A 25,117-nucleotide genomic window follows, 5' to 3' on the forward strand; every position below is an offset into this window, starting at 1 on the left:
TGTCATGGCTTAGTAATATTGCTATTCTATAGCAATATTATTGCTACATCTATATTATTATATATCTATATCTATTATATCTATCTATTAATATATATGTAATATATAACTATATCTATTATACATCTATATTCTATTATCTACAGAATATTGTATTCTCTTGCTATTCTACATCACAACATCATACTTAATATAAACATCTAAATACAAATAAACAATCATAAAAACACAATATGCACACTGGTCTGTATACATATATATACACAGAGTTACCGATTGCACTGCCCTAGCATCAAATTCCCTTGTGGTATACACTGAACATCCCCCCTACCCCTCACCCTCACCCTAACCCTAACCCTCACCCTAACCCTCACCCTCACCCTAACCCTCACCCTAACCCTAACCCTATCCCTATACCTATCCCTATCCCTATCCCTATCCCTATCCCTATCCCTATCCCTATCCCTATCCCTATCCCTATCCCTATCCCTATCCCTATCCCTATCCCTAACCCTTACCCTACACTATTCCTAACCTCTCCCTTGTTCTGCCTTTCCAAGCCCCTGGACTGGCCTATTGCCTTTTGGCCTGGCAGGGCACTTGGCAGGCTGGAATTTGGCCGTGGAGGGCTTCCTTTGCACTCTGTTATGGAAAAGGGACGGGAAGGGAAGGAATTGAGGGGAGAAAATGGGAGAGGAAGTGTTGGAAGTAACCACGAGAGAGAAGTCTCATGCTATTATGGTCAACAATCCTCGTTTATTAGGTGTTACAGCATCTCATTTATACAATCAGTAATAAGTTCATGCATATTGCAAAAGTTAAGCTCAGGATTGGTGAATTAGACATTACTTCATCTGACCTTTGTGGTTAGCTTTATAGTTACTTTTCTTCACAGCTATGTCCATACATTGCTACACATCTTGCTTTTCCCTTAGGCCGTCCTTGCCTCTAGATACATATTCTGTCTTTAGCTACATATCCTGTCTTTCACATCCTGATTTCTCCTCAGCTGCTGCCTCCAGTCACGTACCTTCTCTTACAATTTAACTAGTGGTGTTTCATCATGTCCTTTCTCATGAAGCCATTCTGCATAAACACTCTCCACAAGGAAGGAAGGGAAGGGATGGTGTGGGAAGGTGTGGGAAGGTGTGGGAAGGTGTGGGAAGGTGTGGAAGGGAAGGGAAGGGAAGGGAAGGGAAGGGAAGGGAAGGGAAGGGAAGGGAAGGGAAGGGAAGGGAAGGGAAGGGAAGGGAAGGGAAGGGAAGGGAAGGGAAGGGAAGGGAAGGGAAGGGAAGGGAAGGGAAGGGAAGGGAAGGGAAGGGAAGGGAAGGAAGGGGGATCCAGTATGTTCAGTGGGGAGTCGGGAAGATTGTGAGCCTGAAGTACTCAGCCAATGAGGAACCGGGGCAGAAGGAGATCAGCGTGGAGTAACACGGCCTAAAAGATGCAACGCTGCTTTCTGCATGCTCTCCTGCTTGCAGGGGACCTGCCATTGCAATTGCCAATCAAAGCTGCTTGATCACAGATAGCATCCTGGTCAGTGATCTGGGTGTTTCTTCACTGGGCACCAGAGGGCAGAACTAGTAATCAGAGCCCCATTATCTGACTCAGTTCTTTCTGGGGTGCCACGCAGCCACAGGACTTTTTTCTTGAGACCTAATATGGTGTTTAGAGGGCAGTACTGCATGATGGGGTACTGCATATGTTTCAAGCTGCCCAGCGGTTGCCTCCACCATGGTAAGCACATAATGATCTGGACAGGCTGGATGGCTGGGTTGAACTCATTGGGATGAGGTTCAACAAGACCAAGAGCCGGGTCCAGCACTTTGGCCACAGCATCCCCAGGCAAAGCTTCAGGCGTGGGGCAGAGCGGCTGGAAGGCTGTGTAGAGGAACTGGACCTGGGGGCATTGATCGATGCTCAGCTGAACTTGAGCCAGTGATGTGCCCAGCAAGCCAAGAAGCCCAACAGCATCCTGGCTTGTATCAGAAACAGCATTGGCAGCAGGAACGGGGCCGTGATTGTCCCCTTGTACTCAGATCTGGTGAGGCTGCACCTCCCAGATGTGTCCACTTTTGGACCCCTCACTGCAAGGAAGACATCACAACCCTGGAGTGTGTCCAGAGAAAATGACTGCGGTCATCTGAAGGCTTTCTTGGTTGTCGGAGGGCTCCACTGACTCCACTGGTTGTCAGAGATGTTCATTGAACATCACAAGGCTCCATTAATCAAGGAGGGGAGTCACTGGTCATCAGAGGGCTTCACTGGTCATCAGGAGATTAGAGGTGTCCGTGGGAGGGGTTATGCGAACTTTGCTTTGGATAATGGGGTTGGGGTATCGATGCAAGAGGCCTAAAGCAGACCCAAAGGAGGGCCAAGTGGCTGCAGTAAGAGAGCAGCTAAAGGGAGGGTGATGTGGTCACACTGTGTCCAAGCAGAGGTGGATCAAAGTGTAACAGGTTTGGGAGGAATTGTATGGAGGAGCAGAGAGAGAGCAGAGGGAGGGTACTGGGGCTGCTTGGCAGCGTGAGGAGCTCCATCCTTTAGGACTTTGGAGCAGGTGATGTGAGAGAGGGTGGGGAAGGCCACAGGGGTGCAGGACATGGTGTGCATGGCATGGAGCTGGGGAAGCCTCCCAGCACTTTGATGTGGCCACAGCCAGGCAGGGACAGATCCCAGCCGGACGGCTCCGGCCCGCAGCGGCTGCAGCGGCGCTGCCGTGAAGGGCGGCCCCGGCTGCGGCAGCGCCGCTGTCTGAGGTGAGAGCCGGGCGGCCTCGAGCCGGCTGTCAACGGCTGCTCCCGCCTGCTGCGGCTCAGCCAATCGGAGCCGGCGGCGCTGCCGTTGACCAATGAGAGGCCGGGCGAGGGGCGTCGCGTGGCCCCTGGTTGGAGGCGGGTGGGCAGGGGGCGGGGCGGAGCGGCGGTGGGGGAGGGGTTTAGGGGTGCGCGCTATTCTAGCAAGAAATGGGATGGGATGGGATGTGGGATTGGGATGAGGGATTGGGATTGGGATTGGCAGGTGAGAGGTGGGGTTGGGAATGAGATTTGGAACGTCGGGTTGGGATTGTTGGCTGTGGGATTGCGAAAATTGGGATTGGGGTGCGAGGATATGAAAAGGAGATCAGAAAATGGGACGTGTATGGGATGGACTCCAGAAATGGATATGGGATCGACATGGGAAGAATATGGGATGGATATGGGATGGGGTATGGATATGGGATGGGGTTGGGATTACAACTGGATAAATATATGGAATGGACGTGGGATGGACGTGGGAATACGGATTTGGAATGGATATAGATACGGGGTACAGGATGGGGATAGGATGTGGGGACACAGACACAGGATGGGTTTGAGATGGCTATGGGGCTGATATGATGGATATGGGATGGGCTATGGATACACAACAGGATATGGGATGGGATAAAGTCATGAGATGTGGACATAGGATGGCTGATCAGATGGGGCTGTAGTGGTTATGGGGCCATAGGGGCTACAGGATCAGGATGCTGCAGTGACCTCTGTCCCCAAATTTCCCTCCCGCTGTGACACATGGAGTCCCACAACTATTCCTCTTTCCTTTATTCACATATGGGGGGGCCAGGGGGGGGGGCATCCCCAATCTGCCGTTATCAAGAAAGAAATCTTAATAAGAAAAGTAAGGGTTGTCACCCCCACCCCATGGGAACAATGGTGGTCTGTGGGGGTGGACACAGATGAGGTGCCCTGAGGAGTGTCCCCAACTTTGGGCTGTGACACCACAGGGGTGACACAGGTATCCCCGACTTCATGGTGTGACACTGAGGGGGTGTCCTCAACCCTGGCGTGTGGTGTGGGTATGTCACCAACTCTGGCATGCGACACTCTGAGAGTAACATGGGGATGTCCCCAGCTATGGGGGTGAGGCACCGTGATGCCGTATCCCCATTTGCCCCGGGAAGTCCTCGAGCTGGTCATGGTGTTCCCAGCTTCAGTGCAGTGTCCCCAGGGGGGACCTTTTGTCCCCTCTGCATGATGGTGACACCCAACGCTGGCTGCCAAAAGTGACACCCAATGACGATGACACTGCATCACAGAACCTGCAGCAGCTCCAAGTTTGTGCTACATGTCCTACGGTCACTCCAAGCTCTGGGACAGGTCCTGCTGTCACTCCACCCCTCATAATGAGCTCTGCAGTCACTCCTGCTACAGGTCCTCTAGCTGTTCCAAGTACTGCAATAAGAAAATGAAACAAATGCCTATCAAGGGAGGTGCAATATGCCAGGATGTACAGCCCTGTGGTTGCTCCAACCCCTCCAATGAGCCAAGTGGCTGCTCCAACTTCAGTCACAGGTCCTGCGGTGATTCCAGCTCTAGCAATGAGTTCTGCAGTTGCTCCAACTCCTGCAACAGCCCAACAGCCACTCCAGTTCCTACAGTGAACCTTGAGGCTGTTAAAACCCCTGCCACATGTCCTGGACTTGCAAACAGATATGCATATGTATTAGCATCTTTGCATGTATTTTTACATCTGCATACGTTATATATATGTGAGAATATACCGTAAGTAAGCATGTGTTTATATATAGAGATATAGATCTATGTCATAATCATAAGCATAACCCTTTTCTTTTTCTCTGTCTTAGTAAATAGCTTTAACCCAACAAATTCTAAACCACAGCACTGCCGAGTCCCTTACAGATCTCCTTGGGACTCTTGAAAGGAATGAGGAATAGAAGATTAGGGAGCTCTTTCTTTCTTCTCATTTCCTAATCACATCACAGCCTCCTGGATATTTTCCTCTTTACTCCAGCTGCTCTTCGAGACCCCAGCACCAGCCTCTGTGCACTTCAGTTTGTCTCAGAGAAATCAGCCTGTTTACAGGACAAGTGAACTGTTAATGTCTGCAGAAAACAACTATAACTTAAGCTGACTGTATCCATTTCGGTAGGTGAGGCTGAAAGCACAACCTGTGTGACTGTTCACAAAACAAGCGACTTACTGAAGAAATATTTGGGAGTCTCAGAGCTGTGTTGAAAGTTGACCACCCCTTTTAGATTTCTGCCTCCAATCCTTATTCCTTCCCTAAGAACAGGAAATGGAAAATCCCTGCCTTGGCTCTCCTCTTGCAAAGCACCCTTACAACATTCAGTTGTGCAGTGGAGCTGTGATCCCCCTGCCCCAGGCAGCAGCTGTGGCAGCACAAGCCCTGCCGGGGGGCTCCTTCCCCCCACACGTCTCCCCGCAGCGCCCTGGGCAGCTTCCCGAGCAGGATGACTGCTGACCCTGGCAGGCGGCAGAGTAAGATGTATTTTTCACCAGTGGACAGACTGATTCCAGAAGCATGGCTTTGAGTTGCAGTATCAAACTCTATAACCCAGAATTAGGTTATAAAGCAGGAATACGTTTATTAGGCACTGAATGCAAAGGGGATCACACTTCTCTTGCACACCAGAAAACAGAAGTGTTACCCATTTGAAAGCCAAGCTGATACATATTCAACAGATTTCCTGGAATTCATCTACATATTCATTATTTTCCAGGAAATCACTTACATTCTGCCCCTCCCTCCAGCACATGGGCTGTTTGTAGCTGGGTTCTTCCTCCGGAGGTTGTGGGGATGAAGTCAGACGTCTTCCTTGCAAAGGCTCAAAGTCTTCCTCACTCCGTCCTTTTTACCCCATCATGTTTGATTGAACTAGTCTGTTTCTGGACGGCTTCTTGGGCTATGTTCCTTTTAGTATGCAGGATGTTCTTCCCTTATCATAACTGCACATCCTACTTGGTTATGGGCCCACATACCTGACTTTTAACTTTGAGATTTACTCTTTTACTCTATCAGTTTACTAACAGATCGTGGTTGCCTAGCAGAAGTGCAAATGCCTCATCTGGAAATCTCTCTGTGCGGAGCGCTGCGGGGCACTGGGAGGCAGAGCGAGTCCGGTCCCGATGGGTTGCGGCATTGCGGGCAGTGCCCGCATGCACCAGGGCGCGGACACAGGTGGGGCGTAGTGGTGGTTGGTGCCTGCGTGCACCAGGGTCGGTCACATATGCGAGACATATGGGTCATGGGTACTTGGTGTGTGCGTCTGTTCTGTGTACCTGGGCTGTGAATATCCAGAACGTAGGGGGTGGTCCCCTGCGGCACTAGTTTTGATGATGAAACTGTCCAGCATTACATCAAGGAGATCTGTGATCTGTTCAAGACTTCCCCATATTTTGGCCTGAATAGAAGGATACATCTGCATTTCATTTATTGTCGTCGTTATAGGCTTAGCAAGGATAGCAGTGACTCGCTGGCGCTGTGCATTGTCATTGTGTTTGCTGAATCAGACCAGACTGGACAGCCAGGGAGTCGTATACTCCAGACAAAGACGTTTCAATTCAAGACTAGATTTGTTAAATCCTGAAATACACTCTTTCAAGCACTCTAGGGTAAGACCTCTACAGTGCCTGTCCTTGCTTCTTTCACTTCTGCTCAACCATGTGGCATCTAATTTCTGGAAAGAGTTGGCCACTTTGACTTCCCACCAGGAGAATGGCGTGATATGCCTGGCCTTATCATCTGTAGGGGACTCTTTCTCACCCTGCTCGTTTGGGGTTCAGCTCCCTGGCTCCTTTTATCACAAGGTTATCCATTTAGCTGACCATGGGAAGCCAGTTGATGTTATCCTTGATGATTTCAGTAGAGCTTTTGAAACTGTTTCTGACTGCACCCTTCTGGGCAGAATGTCCTGCATACGGATAGACAGAAACAGAATGTGGTGGTTGAGCAGTTGGCCAATAGGTGAGGTCCAAATGATTAGAGTCAACAGGTTCCATTGGGCTGGTAGATGGTCACTGTCAGGGTTCCCCAGGGCTCCATTTTAGGGCTGCTTCTCTTTCATGTTTTTGCGGATGACTTGCATGCAGGACTAGAAGATGTTCTGAGCAAGTTTGCTGCTGATACCAGATGAGGAGGTGCTGTTGCTTCCACTGAGGGTGGAGAGGACTTGCAGAGATATGTGGACAAGTCAGAGAACTGGGTACCAGTTGGTACTAAGCACCAAGTGCAGAAAGTATAACAAGTGCCTGATTGTGCACCTGGGTAGGGGCAACCCTGGACATACACACTGACTGGATATGGGACACTGGAGAGCGGTCTGACTGAATAGGATTGGGGGTCCTGGTCAACATCAGATTGAACATGAGTCAACAGTGAGCCCAAGCAGCCAGGAAGGCCAATGGTCCCCTGGAGTGCATCAAGCAAGGTATTGCCAGCTTAGTGAGTGTCACGGGTTACCTAGATTTACCTTTGCCCGTGACAGGGGGCAGCCGCCCTGTAGGGCCCCCAGCCCAGAGAAGAAGGGAAAGGGGAATGGGAAAAAGAACAGCGGCAGCAATCTAAGGAGGAAAATTTATTTTACTAAATATGATATCGGAATACAAGATAACACAATATAATACAATATGATTGAGGCTAATAAATCAAACAAAACAGAGAGAGAGAGAGAGTCCCCAGAAAACCGAGAGGCCTACTGTGAACTCTAGGTGACACGACTGGAATGCTTCCCACTCCCCGAGAGTCCAAGAGAGAGAGAAAACTCCAGCCTGGGAGCGAGATTATATACGTCCTCCTCCCGTGACTTATCTCTGACCGCGACGTCAGATGTGCCACGGACATCCTACAAAAATGACCAAGGCGAGGAGGGATGCTGCCAGGCACAGTAGTTAGTGTAGGAATAGAATGTGTTTCCTGCTTTAGAGATGGAAAAGGAGGAATTAGCTATCAAAAAGGGAAGATCCACGAAGAGAAGCAGAGATTGATTCTCAGGGCCTGATTTCTACTCATGGGTGGAAGTGATGTTTATCATGGATAAGTTGTTTACTGGACAAGAAAGAGGCACGATTAGGTGGGCAGCTATGCAAGAGTAGGAATGGAGCACAGAAGGAAGGTTGGGCCCTGGGGAGAGGTGGAGAGAGGAAGGATCCCGAGGATAAACTGTACTGGTTGCTGTCTCTGTCTTTGTGACTGTTAAATTTCACACTTGTGAAAGTGCTATCTAAGAAGCTGTTACGGTACAAGGGGTGTCTAAGAAATATCTAGAAGACCCCCTGGGCTGTGTTTTGGCTCACTGAAGAGTCTTTGCTGGCGAGCCAGGGGGAATACGGAGTAAGAAACCAGGATCATAAATGAAGTTCTGGGACCAGTTTTTATAATTAAGTATCCTAATTGTGAGACCAAGTGCTGGGTGTTAGTGGGAAGTGAAGAAAGGTATTGCTTGATTATTGATGGTACAATGGAAGTGTAATGGAGGTACCAAAAGTGAATAGTGGAATTGTGGAGGAAAAAAAAAAACACACACACACACACACACACACACAAAAAAAAAAAAAAAAAAAGGCAAAAGGGGTAAGGAAAAGCGGTGAGTCAGAAATATAATATCTTTCTAAGTCTGTGATCTGCTCTAGCCAAAGTAGATGCTGCGGGCATGAGAACACATCCTCTGCACTGTGCCCCCCGCCCCTCCCCCCAAACCTCAGAATCAGCACTCTCTAAGAGGGGGAGAGAGTAAGAGAGAGAGAGCGAGCTGTGGGCCAGAGACTCTTATAGAAAACAAAGTGTTACCTGCGAAGGAGAAAAGACAGGGACATTGGAAGCGAGAATAGTCTTTCCTCCTCGGTTACCTGAAAGAAAGAGAGAAGACAAATTCTGGTCCTGAAAGAATTAGAAGGGTTATAAAGGAGTGTGAAAAAGAGGGTAAGAATCCACTGAAGGCTGCACACGTTCAGCTCAACATAGCAACCTATGTTTGCTGACCAATAGCAATTAGCACATTAGTTTAAGAACCAATTTATTAGTTTAGCAAAAGGAATCCACAAGCTACAGTTGTAAAACTGCCCATTTCAGCTTTACTGGGTGAAGAGTCTTGTTTTTCCTCAATAATTTTACACTTGGTGATTTTGCCTCACAATAAGGACTGCATTCGCAACAGAATTCTTGTGTCTTTTGCCTCAAAACGGGACACGGGCATTTTCCTCACGTTCCACATGCATTGTTTTTAGAAAGTGGCACCCCCTGGCCTAACAAGCAATGGAAATCTTGCAAACCGGGGAAGAGCGGATGGAAGTGAGTCAGAGGTTTCAGTGATGAAGCTGATGGTGAACAAATGGGGAAGAAGTAGGTGGGCGCTCGACCACCCTGGATACCACTGAGCACACCCGGAGCTTTGCCCTCCCCCCTAAGCCCCCCCACACCTCACCAGGAGATCCCCGAGGGCTCTCCGTTCCCCCCCGGCTTCTTTGCCCCCCACCGCCCCCGAGGCCCACTCAGGCTTCAGGCCCTGCGTGTACAGGCCGCGTTGCCATGGCGACAGCGCGCCTTCCCCCCTCTCTGCGCGCACTCGAAACTGCCACCACGGCGACAGCGCATGCGTGACGACGTCGGCATAGCAACAGCGCGTCAGCGCGCCTGCGCCTGTGCTCGTTGCCCGAGCGGCGCCAGCCGTGCCGTCATCACCCCGCGCCCCGAGGAAGAGGCGGCCGTGCCGAAGTCGAGCTGCTCTCCGCACTGCTGCAGCGCCGCCGGGCAACCCCGGGGCTCCGAGCGCCGCCTCCGCTTCTGCAAGTGGCTGTTCTGGGGGAGGCCTGAAGGGGTCCCCTCCGCGGGCGCCGCGAGCCGCCCTGCGTTGGCCCCGCGGGGCCTCTGTGGCACTCAGGGCTTCTGTTGGACGGCGGGATGTTCCCTGTGCCTCCTCCCCTCCCAGGGGTACCTCGTTGCCCCACCCCACGCCCCCATTCTGACCCCTAGGCTCCCCTATCTGTGCCCCCCCCGCCCCCGTCCTCCCGTCCCCGTTTCTGACCCCTACAATACACTGTCGTCCCCCATGAGTCTTTGTTTTGTGACTTACTTAGAGAGAAAGAGGCGTCGTTATTTGAGAGAACGGGCCGTGGTGGAGATGTTACACGACCCCACGTTTATTCCTCAGAATTCTGATCCAAATTCCAGTCCAAACCAAGGCCATGATCCTGAGAGAGTCAGGCGTACACCAAGTATGTGGCATATGTGCACAAGGTCTGCACCAGGTGAGTATGGCGGTACATGAGCAGCAACGTCTGGCAGAGGGCAAAGAAGACCCCTTTGAATGAAATGATTACTAAGCTTCATGACTTTGAGCTACGTTTAACCCCTCTACGTGCTTATGTTTCAGCCCCTGTGAAAGTAACTGAAAGACTGGATAGAGTAGAGAGTAATCAGGAAGGTAGGATGGAGGAACTGTCTGCTGTGCTTCATCGTGATGAGCCCTGTGAACCCGTGGTGAGATGGGACACAGCTGATGAGGATCAGGATGATCAAAACAGCCTGCTGGAGGGGCTGATCAAACTGGTTTCCTCCCAGCCTGCATCATCCAGTGTCTCAGCTGTTAAGACGTCCTCCTGGCTTGCGGAATCAAACTCTATAATCCAGAGATGGTGTCATGGTTTTGTAATTTTGTAATTTTGCTATCAGTATTCCACATCATAACATCATGTCAAGTATGGATACTTCTGTTGAATGTGCAGTCCACAGAAGAAGACTACATATCCCAGAGAACAACAGGAGTAACAATAAGTCACGGGATCAGGACTCTATATAATCTCGTTCCCAGGCTGGAGTGCCCTCCTTCTTCTCTCGAACTTCTCGGAGAGTGGGAAGCGTTCCAGCCGTGTTGCCTAGAGTTCACAGTAGGCCTCTCGGTTTTCGGAGACTCTCTCTCTCTCTGTTTCGTTCGATTTTGTTAGCCTTAATTATATTATATTGTGTTATCTTGTATTTCGATATCATATTTAGTAAAATAAGTTTTTCCTCCTTAGATTGTCGCTGTTTTATCCCACTCCCCTTTTCCCCCTCCTTTCCAGGCCCCGGGGGGGGGGGCGTGGGGTGGCTTCCCCTGTCACGGGCATAGGTAAATCTAAGTAACCCGTGACAGATGGGTTATAAAGCAGGTATGTTTATTCCAGCGTTGTGCAGTGCCAGGTGCAAGGGGGATAGCTCCTTCAAACTTGCACACCGACTTGTAAAATCGGGACACAGTTATAGGTACATTTAATACATAGTCAATGATTTCTCGAAATTCTGATACATAGTCAATGATTTCTTAGACTTCTAATACATAGTCAATAGTTCTAGGAATTCTGGTACATATTCAATAGCTCTTTAGCATACAGACCCCCTCTTGTCTTTAGCATGCTGACCCCCTCTTGTTCTTATCAGGGGGAATGCAACTCCTCTTCTGGTCGTCCGTGAGGTCTCACTCCTTATCTGCATCCTCCCTGCTCTCTCAGGCCCCTTGTTTCTTTTACTTGTTACCTTTAAGTTTCTTTTACTTATTTCTATAAACTACCTTTAAGTTTCCTTTACTTGTTTCTATAAACTACCTTTAACTATCCCCCTTTTAGCCCCCCTTTATTCCGAATTCCAGCAGAGCTTCTGTTTCCTGCTTCACTGTTCATTCCCCCCTTTTCTTCAATCTAGCAGGATTTCTCTCCTGCTAGATCATTCCTTTTCCGGTGTGTGGCTAGCTGTTCTGCTATTCCCTTAATTGCACTTTTGTATATTTTATATGTAGTTAATCCAGTCTATGTTCTTGTTGATTGTCATCCACCAAAACAGTGACTCCAATCCTGCAGCAATTTGATTTCTTGCCTTAAATTTATCAGGGACACCTCTAGGTACCCCAACTAAATCTATATACATTTCTTTTCCAAATGCCAGGGTGAATGGTATAACTAATTGAACAAGTGCACAGGTGCCTCCCCAGTTAGATGGTTAAGCTGGACCATAAAAATCTTTCCCCCACAGTACCACCGGAGATTTGCCCTGGAGATTCCCAATCTTGAATAATTTCCTGCTGAATCCTCCATAACATCCAAGACCTCATCACTGCATAAGGAAAAGTTTCCTATAGGCCTGGTAGCCTTCACACCCTGCTGTGAGAGGCAAGCTGTATGGTTACCTACTGCTGTAGAGAGCGCAGGAGGGATCTTGACATCTGTATCAGGCATTGGAGGAAACAAGAGAGAGGTCTGCACTCTCTATTTCCCCAGGCAGTTTTCTCTTGATACAGGGCAATCATGCATCACATTCCCTTGGGGTCCTTGGTCCATCCCAGCAGAATGGGTACCACCTGAGCTATTGGCCGTCCCGATGCACAAGTGTAGCAATTGCTATGGTTGGGACTCTGGACAGTATACTTAGTCCATTCTACCCAGGCATTAACGTCCCCATATCTTGTTTCAGTTTCAAATGTTTGTCTAAGATCTTTTATCTCCTTAATTGTCATAACTGCAGGGTTTTCAGGAAGATTTTCTACCCCTTTTTAAGCTCTTCCCTATCCTGGACATTCTGGGTATTTTCAAGGAGTGTCTCTGTCCAGCCTCAATTGGCAGTTGTCCACCATACATCATTCCATACACCACAAGAGTCCCTTATTCATATCAAAACTATCAGTTGGTCCCTCCCCTGCATTATTGTCAAATTTCACCTTTTCCAGATAATTATCAGGATAGCAAATGGGTACAGCAGTAAAAACTTTTTTGTTACAAGGAAAACTTTTTGTGAGTATTGGTTCTATATAGGTTATAATACTCTCCCACTTACATATACAATTCATTTACCTATTCGAGGAGAAGTGAAAGGTTAGTTAAAATAATAAAAAATATATATGCATATAAAAAAACTTTTCATGATTTCCTTCTAATTCTTATCTTTTAAAGGTTTTTCTATGGCCACAGTTCCCACGCCTCAGGGCTAGTGGATACCTATACCAGTGTGTCATAAGTCCATCCTTTCTCGGCTGTCCTCACAGCTGTTTCAGTTGTTAGGAGTACTTGGAATGGTCCTTCCCAGTCAGGTGGCAGCTTTGTCTCCTTCCCAGTCTGTATCAGGATCCAGTCCCATTCACATGTAGCTGCAAATGCTGCTATGTCAACTCCAAGACCCACAATGGGTTAAATTCCTGTGTGCCACCTTCTTCAAACTAACACCATAGATGAGCTCTCCAGTCAGGCTCTGTCCAATTATGCTTTCCAATTAGGATGCTTACTTCTGTGTTTTTGCACTAATGAGAACACCAACACGTGATGACCTAGAAATCTTTGTAGAGTTGCAGGCCTGAGCTCTTGTTTGGACCACAGGGATGCAGTTTAATGGCTTCCACAATTGCACCGTAGCACAAGGGGGATACAGAGTCTTAGGGATGGATGGGCGAAGAGACAAGGAAGGGCGACTGCCCTCTGTGAGAGTGCACTGAGCTCTGCCTGGGGATGGCAGAGCAGCCAGGTCAGAGCTGATGAAAATGGAAAAGAGAGGAGACCAACAGTGTCTGTTCCAGGCTTCCTGATCAGGGAGAGCAAATGGAAGGTGCCCTCTGCAGACAGATGGGAGCCTGATGTTGTCCGGCCCTTGTCCCCTTTGGGGGCCTTTTTCACTCCAGTATCTGCTGCAGGGACAGCACAGCAGGGCATGTGCCATCCAGGAGATCCCTGGAGAGCACAGATGGCAGCTTCTCGAGCTTCATGGAGGAACCAAAGAGGAGAGGTGCTCTGCTAGATTTCATACCAGCAAGGAAGGTCTGGTGGGGAATGTGAAGGTAAAACGGGCACCAGGCCATGTGCGAGACACAAATGGATCTTTCTTTTTTCTTTTTTTCTTTTTTTTTTTTTCTTCCTTTCCTTTTCCCTTTCCCTTCCCCTTTCTCTCTTCCTTTCCATTTCCCTTCCCTTCTTCTTCCCTTCCCTTTTTTTTCCCTTTATGGTTAGGCTGTGGTTGGACTTGATGTTCTTCAAGGTCTTTTCCAAACTGGGTAATTCTATGATTCCCTTTCCTTCCCTTTTCTTTCCTTTCCTTTCCTTTCCTTTCCTTTCCTTTCCTTTCCTTTCCTTTCCTTTCCTTTCCTTTCCTTTCCTTTCCTTTCCTTTCCTTTCCTTTCCTTTCCTTTCCTTTCCTTTCCTTTCCTTTCCTTTCCTTTCCTTTCCTTTCCTTTCCTTTCCTTTCCTTTCCTTTCCTTTCCTTTCCTTTCCTTTCCTTTCCTTTCCTTTCCTTTCCTTTCCTTTCCTTTCCTTTCCTTTCCTTTCCTTTCCTTTCCTTCCCTTTTCTTTCCTTTCCTTTCTTTTCATTTTCATTTTCCTTTTCTTTCTTTTTCAATTTCTTTTTCTTCTCCTTTTTCTTTTCTTTTTCTTTCCCTTTTTCTTTTCCTTTTTCTTACTTTTTTCGTTTCTTTTTTTTCCCTTTTTCTTTTTCTTTTTCTTCTTTTCCTTTTCCTTTTCCTTTTCCTTTTTCGTTTTCTTTTTTGTTTTCATTCCCTTTTTCTTTCCCTTTTTCTTTCTCTTTCTCTTTCTCTTTTTATTTTTTGAAGCAGGAAGTTTGAAAGATGTTCATTAATGTCGGTAAAAGTGAAAAAAACATTTGAAGACAAAGATAGAAATCAATGAAAATGTGTTAACCATTCCCAATGTGTGAAATACTCACAAGTCCTTTTCAATTTTAAGTTGATACCTCCCAACTATCTGGCTGTTTTCTGACATTCAGGGAGATTACTGGAATTTGCTCCATCTCTCCAGTGTCTGATGGACTCTGTTGTCAAATCCTTCACTGTGATTCTATCTATCCCTTCCTATCTGCGTCTCACTCATTTCTTCTACAAATATTCCCTGTGAAAGACAAACCTCAATAGAAGCAGCTTGGACATGGCAAGCAGTTGATCACTGTGTTTTACTGTTCAACTGTTTACATTGCACCACCTTTCCTTCTGTTTGTAGGCCAAAAAAAAGAGAGAAATCTTTCCTTTTCCGTGTGCAGCCGGTTCTCTGTGGAAAGCCAGTGGGAGTTGGTGCAAAGCAGGTTTAACACTGAGCGGATGAATGCAGAGGAGAAGAGTGATGTCAGGAAAAGAGATGCTAGTCCCAGGGGGCCAGTGTGAGTAGAAATGGGGTGGGGAGGTTGAGAAGGACGTTTGTCCACACAGTAACAGAATAGAACTCATTGGGAATATCCTGGATTGATATCAGTTGCACAGTGCTGCTTTAACAACTTGTTTAAACCCACCTATAAATAAATAGACAATAAATGTCTGCTGGATTCTTCCTCTTTAAGATCTCTCCAGATACCTCTCCACTTTGCTGAACAAGTTCTGAAAACCCAAAGAGGATGACAGGAAGGCACAAGGCACAGGAGGGCTCCTTAGGTGGTAAGAGGCCCCAGGGGGCATTTGCTGCTGAGTCCATCAGCCTCCAGTGCAGAGAGAAGTCTGCACAAAGTGCTCAACAAGACAAAGGCAGAAGTAACAGTTTCTTGGAGTATTAATGGGCCCAATGAGGGCCATTAGTAAGCAAGATTCCCAAGGGACCTGTTAGAGCAGATAATTGGAAGCCATGACTACAGGCAGGCAAAGGCACTGGCATGGTGGCTCTGATGCTAAGAAACCCCTCCTTTGTCTTAGGAAGCAGACAGGACATGACTTGATTCCCAGACCCCTGGCAGGGAGATCCTGTCCCTCATGTTGGCTCGGGGCCCTTCCTGGGGCAGGAGAAGGAGAATTGTATGGTGTTAAATGAAAGACACAGGGACAGAAGATCCCAGGCTCTGCATGGGGTGCAAGGACACTGTGAGGTTCATGCCTTAGGTGTGCCCTGTGTCTCATTGCAGGATGTGGGATGGGAGAAGGGCCCAATCTGAACACGTAGTCAATCCCAATGAAGCTCTGAACTTCAGATCTCTTGGTTCCAGTGCCATCCTTTGCACATCCTCCCATAGTTTGATGTCCTTTCTGCTCTACAGTGCTCCCAGTGCTCCAGGTGAGGCTGTAGCAATGCAGAGCAGACAGGGACAATCCTTTCCCTCACCCAGCTGTCAGTACTTTGCTTGATGCACTCCAGTGGACTGTCGGCCTTCCTGGCTGCCTGGGCACACTGCTGACTCATGTTCAGTTTGATGCTGACCAGGACCCCCAATCCTTTTCAGTCAGACCGCTCTCCAGTGTCCCATATCCAGTTAGTGTGTATGTCCAGGGTTGCCCCTACCCAGGTGCACAGTCAGGCACATTTTGTTTTGGTTATGCTTTATGCACCAACTTGTACCCACTTCTCTGATTTGTCCACATCTCTCTGCAAGTCCTCTCCACCCTCCGTGGGGGCAACAGCACCTCCTAATCTGGTATCATCAGCAAACTTGCTCAGAACATCTTCTAGTCCTTGTCATGGTTTTGTCATCTTTGCTGTTCTTATGCCACATCATAACATCATGTGGAGCACAGAGAAGAAAAACTACATGTCCCAGAGGACCTCATGGTCAGAGAGGGAAACACGTCACGGAAGTGACGCTAGCTCTCTCTCTCTCAGTGCCTGGCAGCGAGTGTGAAACCTCTCTCTTTCTCTTTTATTTTACTTGATTTATTAGCCTCAATTTCAATTAGATTGTAATTAGTAAAATAAGTTTTCCTCCTTAGATCATTGCCGCTTCTCTGTTTGTTTCCCTGAGCCCAGCTCCCATCTCTTTCCCTTTCCCTTTTTCCCTTCCCACTTGTCAGGGGCTGGGGGAGCCTACGGGCCTACTGCCCCCCTGTCACGGACATAGACATCAGTGACACCATGCAATGTTCTCAAAGGTGATTCAGTGTCTCGAGAACTTTCCACTTGAGCATTTCCAAAGCAATTCAGATGCTGAGAGACCCAAATGCTGGTTTGGAAGTTCAAATACTGTGGTGGTCTGCTGAACTTCTCACGGGGCAGTGTGTAGGATACCCCACAGTAAGAACCATAAGGGGGGTAATCCCACAAACACACACATCTCTTGTCAACACTCAGACCATTTCCAACAGCCACCTTTTGGATGCAGCTCCTGGACAGATGTGACACAGAACAGCATCGGTGCAAAGGGCTCTAGGAAGGATTTCTTTTGTGAGCACATCTAACAGATATCAGGTGGGTCCCTTGGCTCATTTCCCAGTGTGTTAGGAATTTGGAAGCACCGTGGAGGAGTTCCATGCAAATCATCACCAGTTTGACCAAAAGGGGTGACAGAAGGGCTCAGAAGGGATGGTGCCACTGTGCAGGGAGCACCAGAAAGACAGGATGAGCTGAAAACACCCCGAGCCCAATTGTGGAGTTGAGCAGATCCAAGGGCTGATATCAGTCACAACCCACAACCACAACAAGCCAAGACTATTGCAACCAAAAGATGTAACACAGAGGTATTCAGTATTCCGGCACAGTCACATCTTCGGTTTTTCTCTCACAGAACACATATGGGTAAAGGCAGCTCTCAGCCATTCTGTGCTAAGTCGAGGTCACACGGGGATCCTCTGTAAAATAAAACAAGACCCCAACTTGCCTTTTGGGGGCTTTGTTAATATGGTTAAAATGAGGGAATAATTGAGCAAGTGTTAATTCTATATTCCTTTTCCCGGGCACCCTTAGCCTTCCAAGTGTATTTATTAAGAGGTTCCACTAAGGTTAGGGACACTGGCCTCAGGATAGCTGGGTGAGTCGACACAGGCTGGCCAGGGAGAGAAGTGTTTCCCTGGTTTATCAGCAACTGGATGGTGACTCACAGGGGCAAATGGCAAGGGTGGTGGGTGAGGCCTTGGGACAGAAGATGTTAAATCGAGGATCTTCTCCTTTTGTTGTAAGCTTTCTAATACATCCACCCTTCACTGCCCTCCCCCGCCTCCTGCCTACCTTGCGCTGGAGGGGGGCGAATGCATCAGCTTTTCTTGAGCTTTTTGAGCTTTTGTTCTGGCCACCAGTTAACTGATTTCTCTAACCTGACTGTGGGTAATCCACCCATCAAATCTCGGGGAACGCCCTCTTGACAGCCCAGTGTCCAGAGACAATTACATTTATGATCAATATTTTGCCTACCTGTACTTACTGGCAATGACTGCCAGTGAGACCCTTTCCAGCCCCATTGAGCTTTGGGCTGGGTGGCCCAGGGGCAAGGCTGACTGCTGCAAGCCTCACTCCCCTTGGCTCACACTTACTGGTGGAAGAAATCACCAGCCCGTATTTTCTGCCACAGTTAATTAACTCTTGGGCAACCTCCCCCCATGTCCATACTTTGTATCCTGACTGCAGATGGTTGGATGTTACAGTTCCTTCTAACGCTGCCCAGGTTCTTTCTCCCTGGGACACAGCCTGTATCTTCCATTGCAGTTGTATGCCTACGGGTTTCAGAGATTCTGGAAGCCCCCTGATTAAAAGAGTCGTCGTCTCAGGATACACAGGCATCATCACAGTTGATTGACGGTGTGGCTGCAGCTTTCTATCGTGCATCATTTGGAGACGGCCAGCCATTTGAATGCTTTGTACTACCTGAACAACAGCAACATCAGGCAGTATGGCTTTGTCTGCAGTTCATCACCTGCCTCATCTCTTCAACCACAGCAGAGTCTCACAGGAATGTCAGAAGCAGCCACACTCCTCTCAAGGTTCTCTGATCAAATCAGGAACAAACATTGCTACGATGAGCAAACTGCTGTCTACCAAGGTGATGTCAACATCTCCCTTTCCCACCCTTCCCTTCTATGCACAGAAAGCAGCAAGCTGCTGCCCATCAGAGGGCTTGTTTTGCCATCAGAAGGTGACTGCAGTCATCTGAAGGCTTTGTTGGTTGTCGGAGGGCTCCACTGACTCCACTGGTTGTCAGAGATGTTCATTGAACATCACAAGGCTCCATTAATCAAGGAGGTCATCAGAGGGCTTCATTGGTCATCAGGAGATTAGAGGTGTCCGTGGGAGGGGATATGCGAACTTTGCTTTGGATAATGGGGTTGGGGTATCGATGCAAGAGGCCTAAAGCAGACCCAAAGGAGGGCCAAGTGGCTGCAGTAAGAGAGCAGCTAAAAGGAGGGTGATGTGGTCACACTGTGTCCAAGCAGAGGTGGATCAAAGTGTAACAGGTTTGGGAGGAATTGTATGGAGGAGCAGAGAGAGAGCAGAGGGAGGGTACTGGGGCTGCTTGGCAGCGTGAGGAGCTCCATCCTTTAGGACTTTGGAGCAGGTGATGTGAGAGAGGGTGGGGAAGGCCACAGGGGTGCAGGACATGGTGTGCATGGCATGGAGCTGGGGAAGCCTCCCAGCACTTTGATGTGGCCACAGCCAGGCAGGGACCGATCCCAGCAGTCCCTGCTGAGCATGAGAACAAGGACACAGACACACAGCGTGTAGCTTTGCTGAGGGATTTATTGATCATCATGGGATGTCACTGATCATCAGGGTCTTCACTGGGCATCAGAGGATGTCAGAGGGCAGCACTGGCAAGGAGGAGCCTTGTCCCTGCAGGGTTTGTCCCCAGGGACTCAGGGCAGGAGAAGGACTGGCAGCAGCCAAGAGACCCGGGGCAGGACGTGGGTCCCCTGGGGACGGAAGCCACAGCCCCTGTCCCAGCTGCATGGTGACTCTGGGCCATCCATAGGGCACTCTGAGCCTGCCCCCTCCAGATCCGTTCCTCTGCACGACCCCATAGAGCGCAAGGGAAGGGCTGGAGGTGACAGTGCCCAGGTCCTGCTGGAACAGGCCACGGACAGTCCCCTCCATGCCATCAATTAATTCCCAGCCCCTGATGCCCGGTCCTCAGGGCTGCGGAGGCACCCAGGGTCCCCCAAGTGCCCTGTGGTGCAGGGACCCATTGTGAGCACTAGAACAACGTGGCCAAGTCACGGTCCTGTAACCTGCTCAGCCCCAACTGCCCCCCATTGCCTCCTTCCCCTGCCCATTGCTCGCCAATATCAGGAGGGTGCCCAACAGCAGCCTTAAGGCCCGAATGGTGCCCCAAGGACCAGGGAACTGAGAGAACAGCAACACATCCCAGCCCCATCCTCGCCCCAGGGTCACCCCTCAACTCACAGCTCCAGGAGAGGGAGAAAGCAGAGATGGGTCAGCACTGCCAGGTGGGGCAGGCAGCAGTGCCAGCATCATAATGGGCAGCTGGCCGTGATGTCACCGCGTTGCCGTGGTGCCGTTTGTGACACGGCCACCCGGGAGGGGGGTGAAGGCAGAGCACCGAGGAGGGTCCTGCATCCTGAAGGAGCATCTGGTACAGAGCAGACGCATCTGAAGGATGAGCTCCAGCATGGCCGGTGCCAAGAAGGAGCAACCCAGAATGAGCAAGAATGGCCCCAGGGTGGGCCATGCCTCTGGACAAACATGTAGTAATACTGAAGGTACACGGACCCACAGCCACCACGGGAGCGGTGCTGCAGCCAGTCTTGGGATGGAGATGACACTTTCCATCTGCCACCTCCCTCCTGCCCAGCAGTGGGAGAGGGGTGCCGGGAAGCGGCAGATGCAGAGTGTGACCTGCTTTTCCTTTCATCTGCAGAGCGAGTTGCCGTCTGGGATGCGGTGGCCGCCTTCGTACACAAGCAGCTCCTGGTGCACAAGGTGCGTTTCTTGGCTGCCAGGTTCCTCCTCGCCCTGTCCGGCTCAGCCTGGACTTCCTCTGCGTCTTCCCCTGCACACACGGCAGGAAGCTCACCCCACGTTTCCCCGCTGAGCTGCGTTTGAGAGGGAGGGAGAGGGGAAGGAGAGGGCTGTGCAGCCCCAAAGCCGTCCCCGCTGCCCTGGCTTGTGCCTCTGAACAGCAGGAGGGGGCTCCTGAGCTCTGCCCCCGCACAGGACCACCTCCAGCTCTTCCTCCAGCCAGCCCATAATGCGTCCACCCTTTCTTCCTCCTCCACTCGCAGGGGGTCTGGATTCCCACCTTCGGCTCCTTTGACATCATCTCCAGGGAGATCAGGATGCAGGACAGGACCGTGACCCTGTGCTGGCCCGTGTTTCACCTGGCCAGCAACCTCATAGCTGTGCACCACCTCAAGTCCCGCAGGGGGTCCCTGCCAGGTAGGAGGGGGGATTAAACCCTTGCTGGCTTCATGGACAGGGCAAACAGGGCCACCACATCCCTTCTCAGAAGCACACCTCCCCCTTGCAGGAGCCCATCCAAACGCGGGGCCGTTATGGATGATGTCCCTTAGTTCTAGGGAAGCAGCTGTGGAACAGCAACCGTATCATCAACCCCGTCCCTGGTATTTTCTCAGTCGACAGGAAGGTGGAGCCCCTGCAGTGCAGCCAGGTGGCTGCAGATGCCTCTGTGAGCTGGCAGACAGTGCGGAAGTGCATCCAAAGCACCGTATCGCTGCTCTCCAGCTGCCTGCGGAATGGGGAGTACGTGGCCGTGGTCCTGAAGGACGTCGGAGTGCTCCTCATTGACGGGCTGACCTTCCAAATGAAGTTCTATCATGACTTCCTCGAGAAGCTGTCAGGGAAAGCGAACTTCAGGAGAGCCGTTCGCATGGTGAGCCATAGGTTTCTCCGTGGTCCGGGCAGTCCTGTGAGCCTTGAGGAGCTCACACATGGCCCACTAGGACCTGGGCCTGAGCCGTGATCTGAGCCGTGCAGGTGCTGCGGTGCTGGCAGCTCTCCCTGCCTCGGGCTCCTCGTGTTCCCTGTGCCTCAGCTGTGACCAAGATGTCCCACAACCTCCCTGTTCCTCCCCTGCAGGCCCCTTCGCTGCTGGACATGGGGGTGTCCCGTGTGACACCGGTGGCTTCCCTGGTGTTCTCAAAATGCCTTGTGGTCTTACCCAAGTGAGTATTTTTCTGCTGCTTGATGCAGCTACTCAGCTCTCATTCCGTAGCGCTTGTGCCTCGTGTCCATCAGTGTCCTGCCCAGGAGGATGTGCCAGAGAATCACAGAACGATTGGAGCAGGCAGGAACCCTAAAAGGGCACCCGGTCCCACTGCCCTGCGGGGAACAGGGACACCTACCTCCAAATGAGGTTGCTCTGAGCCTGGTCCAGCCAGGCCTTGAATGCCTGTCCGGGCACCCAGCACCTCTCTGGGCAAGACATCCCAGTGCCTCACCACCCTCCAGCTAAAACCTTCTTCCTCCCATCCAAAGCCAGTCTTCCCTCTTTCCGCCTGAAACTGTTTCCCCTCCTCCTATCCCAAGTGACCCTGCTAACGGCTTTAGAAAGCCTTCATGCAGCATGAAAACGTGCTTGCGAGCAGGCAAGCAGAGAGAGCAGCAAGGATTGCTGTTGCACTGCGTCACACCGCTCACTGCCTTCTCCTCGCTTACAGGTTCCAAATGGAGTTAGTCTCCAAACTGCCGCCCATGCGATGCCGCAAGTCCTCCAGGAGCTTGTTTGGGGCACAGAAGTCAACAGAAGAAGAGACTTTGCCACCTCTTACTGGGAACAAGAAAGGTAAAGTGGCTTCCAGCTCCTTTCCACAGCATGAGCAACCAACTGGAGGTGGGCAGTCCCTTGCTGACCATCAGCCCAGGGCTCTCACTTGCAGCATACCATCCTGCCGGCACAGCACGGCCTCTTCCCCTTAGGTTATGGTTGGCCTATCCAAAAGGAAGGTGCTGGGTGTGACGTACCCCCATCCCTGGCTATGGCAGGAGGATGTGGGGATCTCAGGCCTTGCCCTCCCCCACTGCAGGGACAGGGACCTCAAAAGTCACCCTGCCGCCTTCTTGTCACCAGCCAGCTCCTCTTTCCCAAAGCCAGCGTCCCTCATGCAGCCCAAAACAGAGCTGAACTGCAGAGAGGAGGAGTGGGGACAGAGATGGTTTCAGGGCGGGTTCTGGGAAAGAGGTCTGAGTTGAGTGCTGCTTGTGAGCGAGCCAAAGGCTTGACGGCGAATCTCCTCTTCCTTCCCTACTGCAGTGAGATTTGATAACACTCCAACATACATCAGGCGCCTCAGCACTGCAAGTGTTGATAGAGAGCAGTTTCAAAAAGTAAAGAACACACTGCGGAGGGAGAGCATTGCCAACAGGTGAGGCTGGAGGCTGTGGTCTGGGATGTGCATGGGGGTGACCCAACAAGAGCCCATTCCCTAACTCCAAAGGGTCGCTGCTTGTTTGTGGCCTCCCGGGAGTGCCGGGATGGGGATGTCAGGAGCCCCCCAGTTCACAGGGCTGGCCCCTCTCCACATCACCAGAGAGCCCCGGGGCAACCGGTCAGCTGTCTGTGGGGAAGGCTGCATTACAGCCCAGGCTCCTGGCTCAGGCTTGAGGGATGTGGCTTCAAAGCCATCAGCCACTCAGGCGGACCCCTCCCGCTCTGTCCTTTCAGTGTTCTGCCACCCGTCTGGGCAGTGCCCGTAGCCCCAGAGCAGCCGATGAGCTGCCAGCTGCAGGGCCTAGAGGGAACAGAGAGCCAAGAAAACCTGGCCCGAACAAGACGTGTCAAGTTCCTCGATGAAGAAGGAGGAGCAGAGGAAGCCCAGCGTGAGGCCTCATGCAGCCAAGAGCAACCATCTTGCTCAAGGGCCTCATCCAGCCTATCCTTAGAGTCCCCAGACAAACCAAACATGCTGGCGCTTCGGGCATGCGACTCAGTGAGACTTCTCAGGAAGAGGGTTAAGAAGATCAGGGAGGCACAGGAGCAACCAAAGGAAATGGCAGCAGCACCTTCTTGTGGTGAGACCAGCCGTCCCAAGGAGTCCACCCCCAACAGATCTGTATTGCTGCCACCCATAAGGGAAAAAAAGGGGTCTCCCACTGAAAAGATGGCAGCAGAAACATCTCGTGGCGAGCCCAGCCTGCCCGAGGAGCCGCCCGTTGTCAGATCTGAGTTCCTGCCAGCCATAAAGGAAGGAACGGGGTCTCCCAGGGGTCAGTCTCCAAAGACCAAAGACCCACCCCGCAGGAAGGGCACACACTACCCACGCTGATGCGGGCGTGGGCTGTCCAGGACAGTCAGAGCTCCACTGGAGGCTGCGAAACAGCTGCTGAGTTCCATCTGTGCCACTGAGACCCATTTGTGTCATTCCTGCATGCCACCTCCCTGAAGAAAAGCAAAGGAACAAGGAGAGAGAGCGAGGACTCTTCCAAGACCCCTTGCCTCTTTAGGAGCAAAACCCTATAGCTGGAAGTGTTTGAGGCAAGGGATAAAAAATGTCATGGCTTAGTAATATTGCTATTCTATAGCAATATTATTGCTACATCTATATTATTATATATCTATTATATCTATCTATTAATATATATGTAATATATAACTATATCTATTATACATCTATATTCTATTATCTACAGAATATTGTATTCTCTTGCTATTCTACATCACAACATCATACTTAATATAAACATCTAAATACAAATAAACAATCATAAAAACACAATATGCACACTGGTCTGTATACATATATATACACAGAGTTACCGATTGCACTGCCCTAGCATCAAATTCCCTTGTGGTATACACTGAACATCCCCCCTACCCCTCACCCTCACCCTAACCCTAACCCTCACCCTAACCCTCACCCTCACCCTAACCCTCACCCTAACCCTAACCCTATCCCTATACCTATCCCTATCCCTATCCCTATCCCTATCCCTATCCCTATCCCTATCCCTATCCCTATCCCTATCCCTATCCCTATCCCTAACCCTTACCCTACACTATTCCTAACCTCTCCCTTGTTCTGCCTTTCCAAGCCCCTGGACTGGCCTATTGCCTTTTGGCCTGGCAGGGCACTTGGCAGGCTGGAATTTGGCCGTGGAGGGCTTCCTTTGCACTGTGTTATGGAAAAGGGACGGGAAGGGAAGGAATTGAGGGGAGAAAATGGGAGAGGAAGTGTTGGAAGTAACCACGAGAGAGAAGTCTCATGCTATTATGGTCAACAATCCTCGTTTATTAGGTGTTACAGCATCTCATTTATACAATCAGTAATAAGTTCATGCATATTGCAAAAGTTAAGCTCAGGATTGGTGAATTAGACATTACTTCATCTGACCTTTGTGGTTAGCTTTATAGTTACTTTTCTTCACAGCTATGTCCATACATTGCTACACATCTTGCTTTTCCCTTAGGCCGTCCTTGCCTCTAGATACATATTCTGTCTTTAGCTACATATCCTGTCTTTCACATCCTGATTTCTCCTCAGCTGCTGCCTCCAGTCACGTACCTTCTCTTACAATTTAACTAGTGGTGTTTCATCATGTCCTTTCTCATGAAGCCATTCTGCATAAACACTCTCCACAAGGAAGGAAGGGAAGGGATGGTGTGGGAAGGTGTGGGAAGGTGTGGAAGGGAAGGGAAGGGAAGGGAAGGGAAGGGAAGGGAAGGGAAGGGAAGGGAAGGGAAGGGAAGGGAAGGGAAGGGAAGG

The 25,117-nt window shown here is 50.1% G+C and overlaps 1 protein-coding gene and 1 long non-coding RNA gene across 2 annotated transcripts in view; both read left to right on the top strand.

Moving 5' to 3' along the window:
* LOC146757656 (uncharacterized) overlaps nucleotides 1–25,117 on the top strand; it is a 594,671-nt gene that overhangs the window by 31,781 nt on the left and 537,773 nt on the right. The window lies entirely within an intron of this gene.
* Nucleotides 9,055–23,907, top strand: LOC107306913 (uncharacterized). Its single transcript, XM_085520710.1, has 10 exons — nucleotides 9,055–9,090; nucleotides 9,227–10,046; nucleotides 10,172–10,222; nucleotides 20,969–21,288; nucleotides 21,495–21,580; nucleotides 22,076–22,200; nucleotides 22,669–22,780; nucleotides 22,903–23,234; nucleotides 23,307–23,493; nucleotides 23,605–23,907. Exons 1-10 carry the CDS (start codon nucleotides 9,055–9,057, stop codon nucleotides 23,678–23,680), a joined length of 2,145 nt encoding a protein of 714 aa, XP_085376836.1. The 3' UTR covers nucleotides 23,681–23,907.

Source organism: Coturnix japonica, chromosome 20 (assembly GCF_054131305.1).
Source record: "Coturnix japonica strain WE chromosome 20, WE-NBRP24, whole genome shotgun sequence".
Lineage (NCBI taxonomy): Eukaryota > Metazoa > Chordata > Aves > Galliformes > Phasianidae > Coturnix > Coturnix japonica.

Coding starts and splice junctions, on each gene's coding strand:
- LOC107306913 (XM_085520710.1), top strand. CDS start 9,055: ATGGAAATCTTGCAAACCGGGGAAGAGCGGATGGAA. Junction 10,047..10,171: donor GTGCACAAGGTCTGCACCAG/GTGAGTATGGCG, acceptor CTTATGTTTCAG/CCCCTGTGAAAGTAACTGAA. Junction 21,581..22,075: donor TGCCTTGTGGTCTTACCCAA/GTGAGTATTTTT, acceptor CCTCGCTTACAG/GTTCCAAATGGAGTTAGTCT.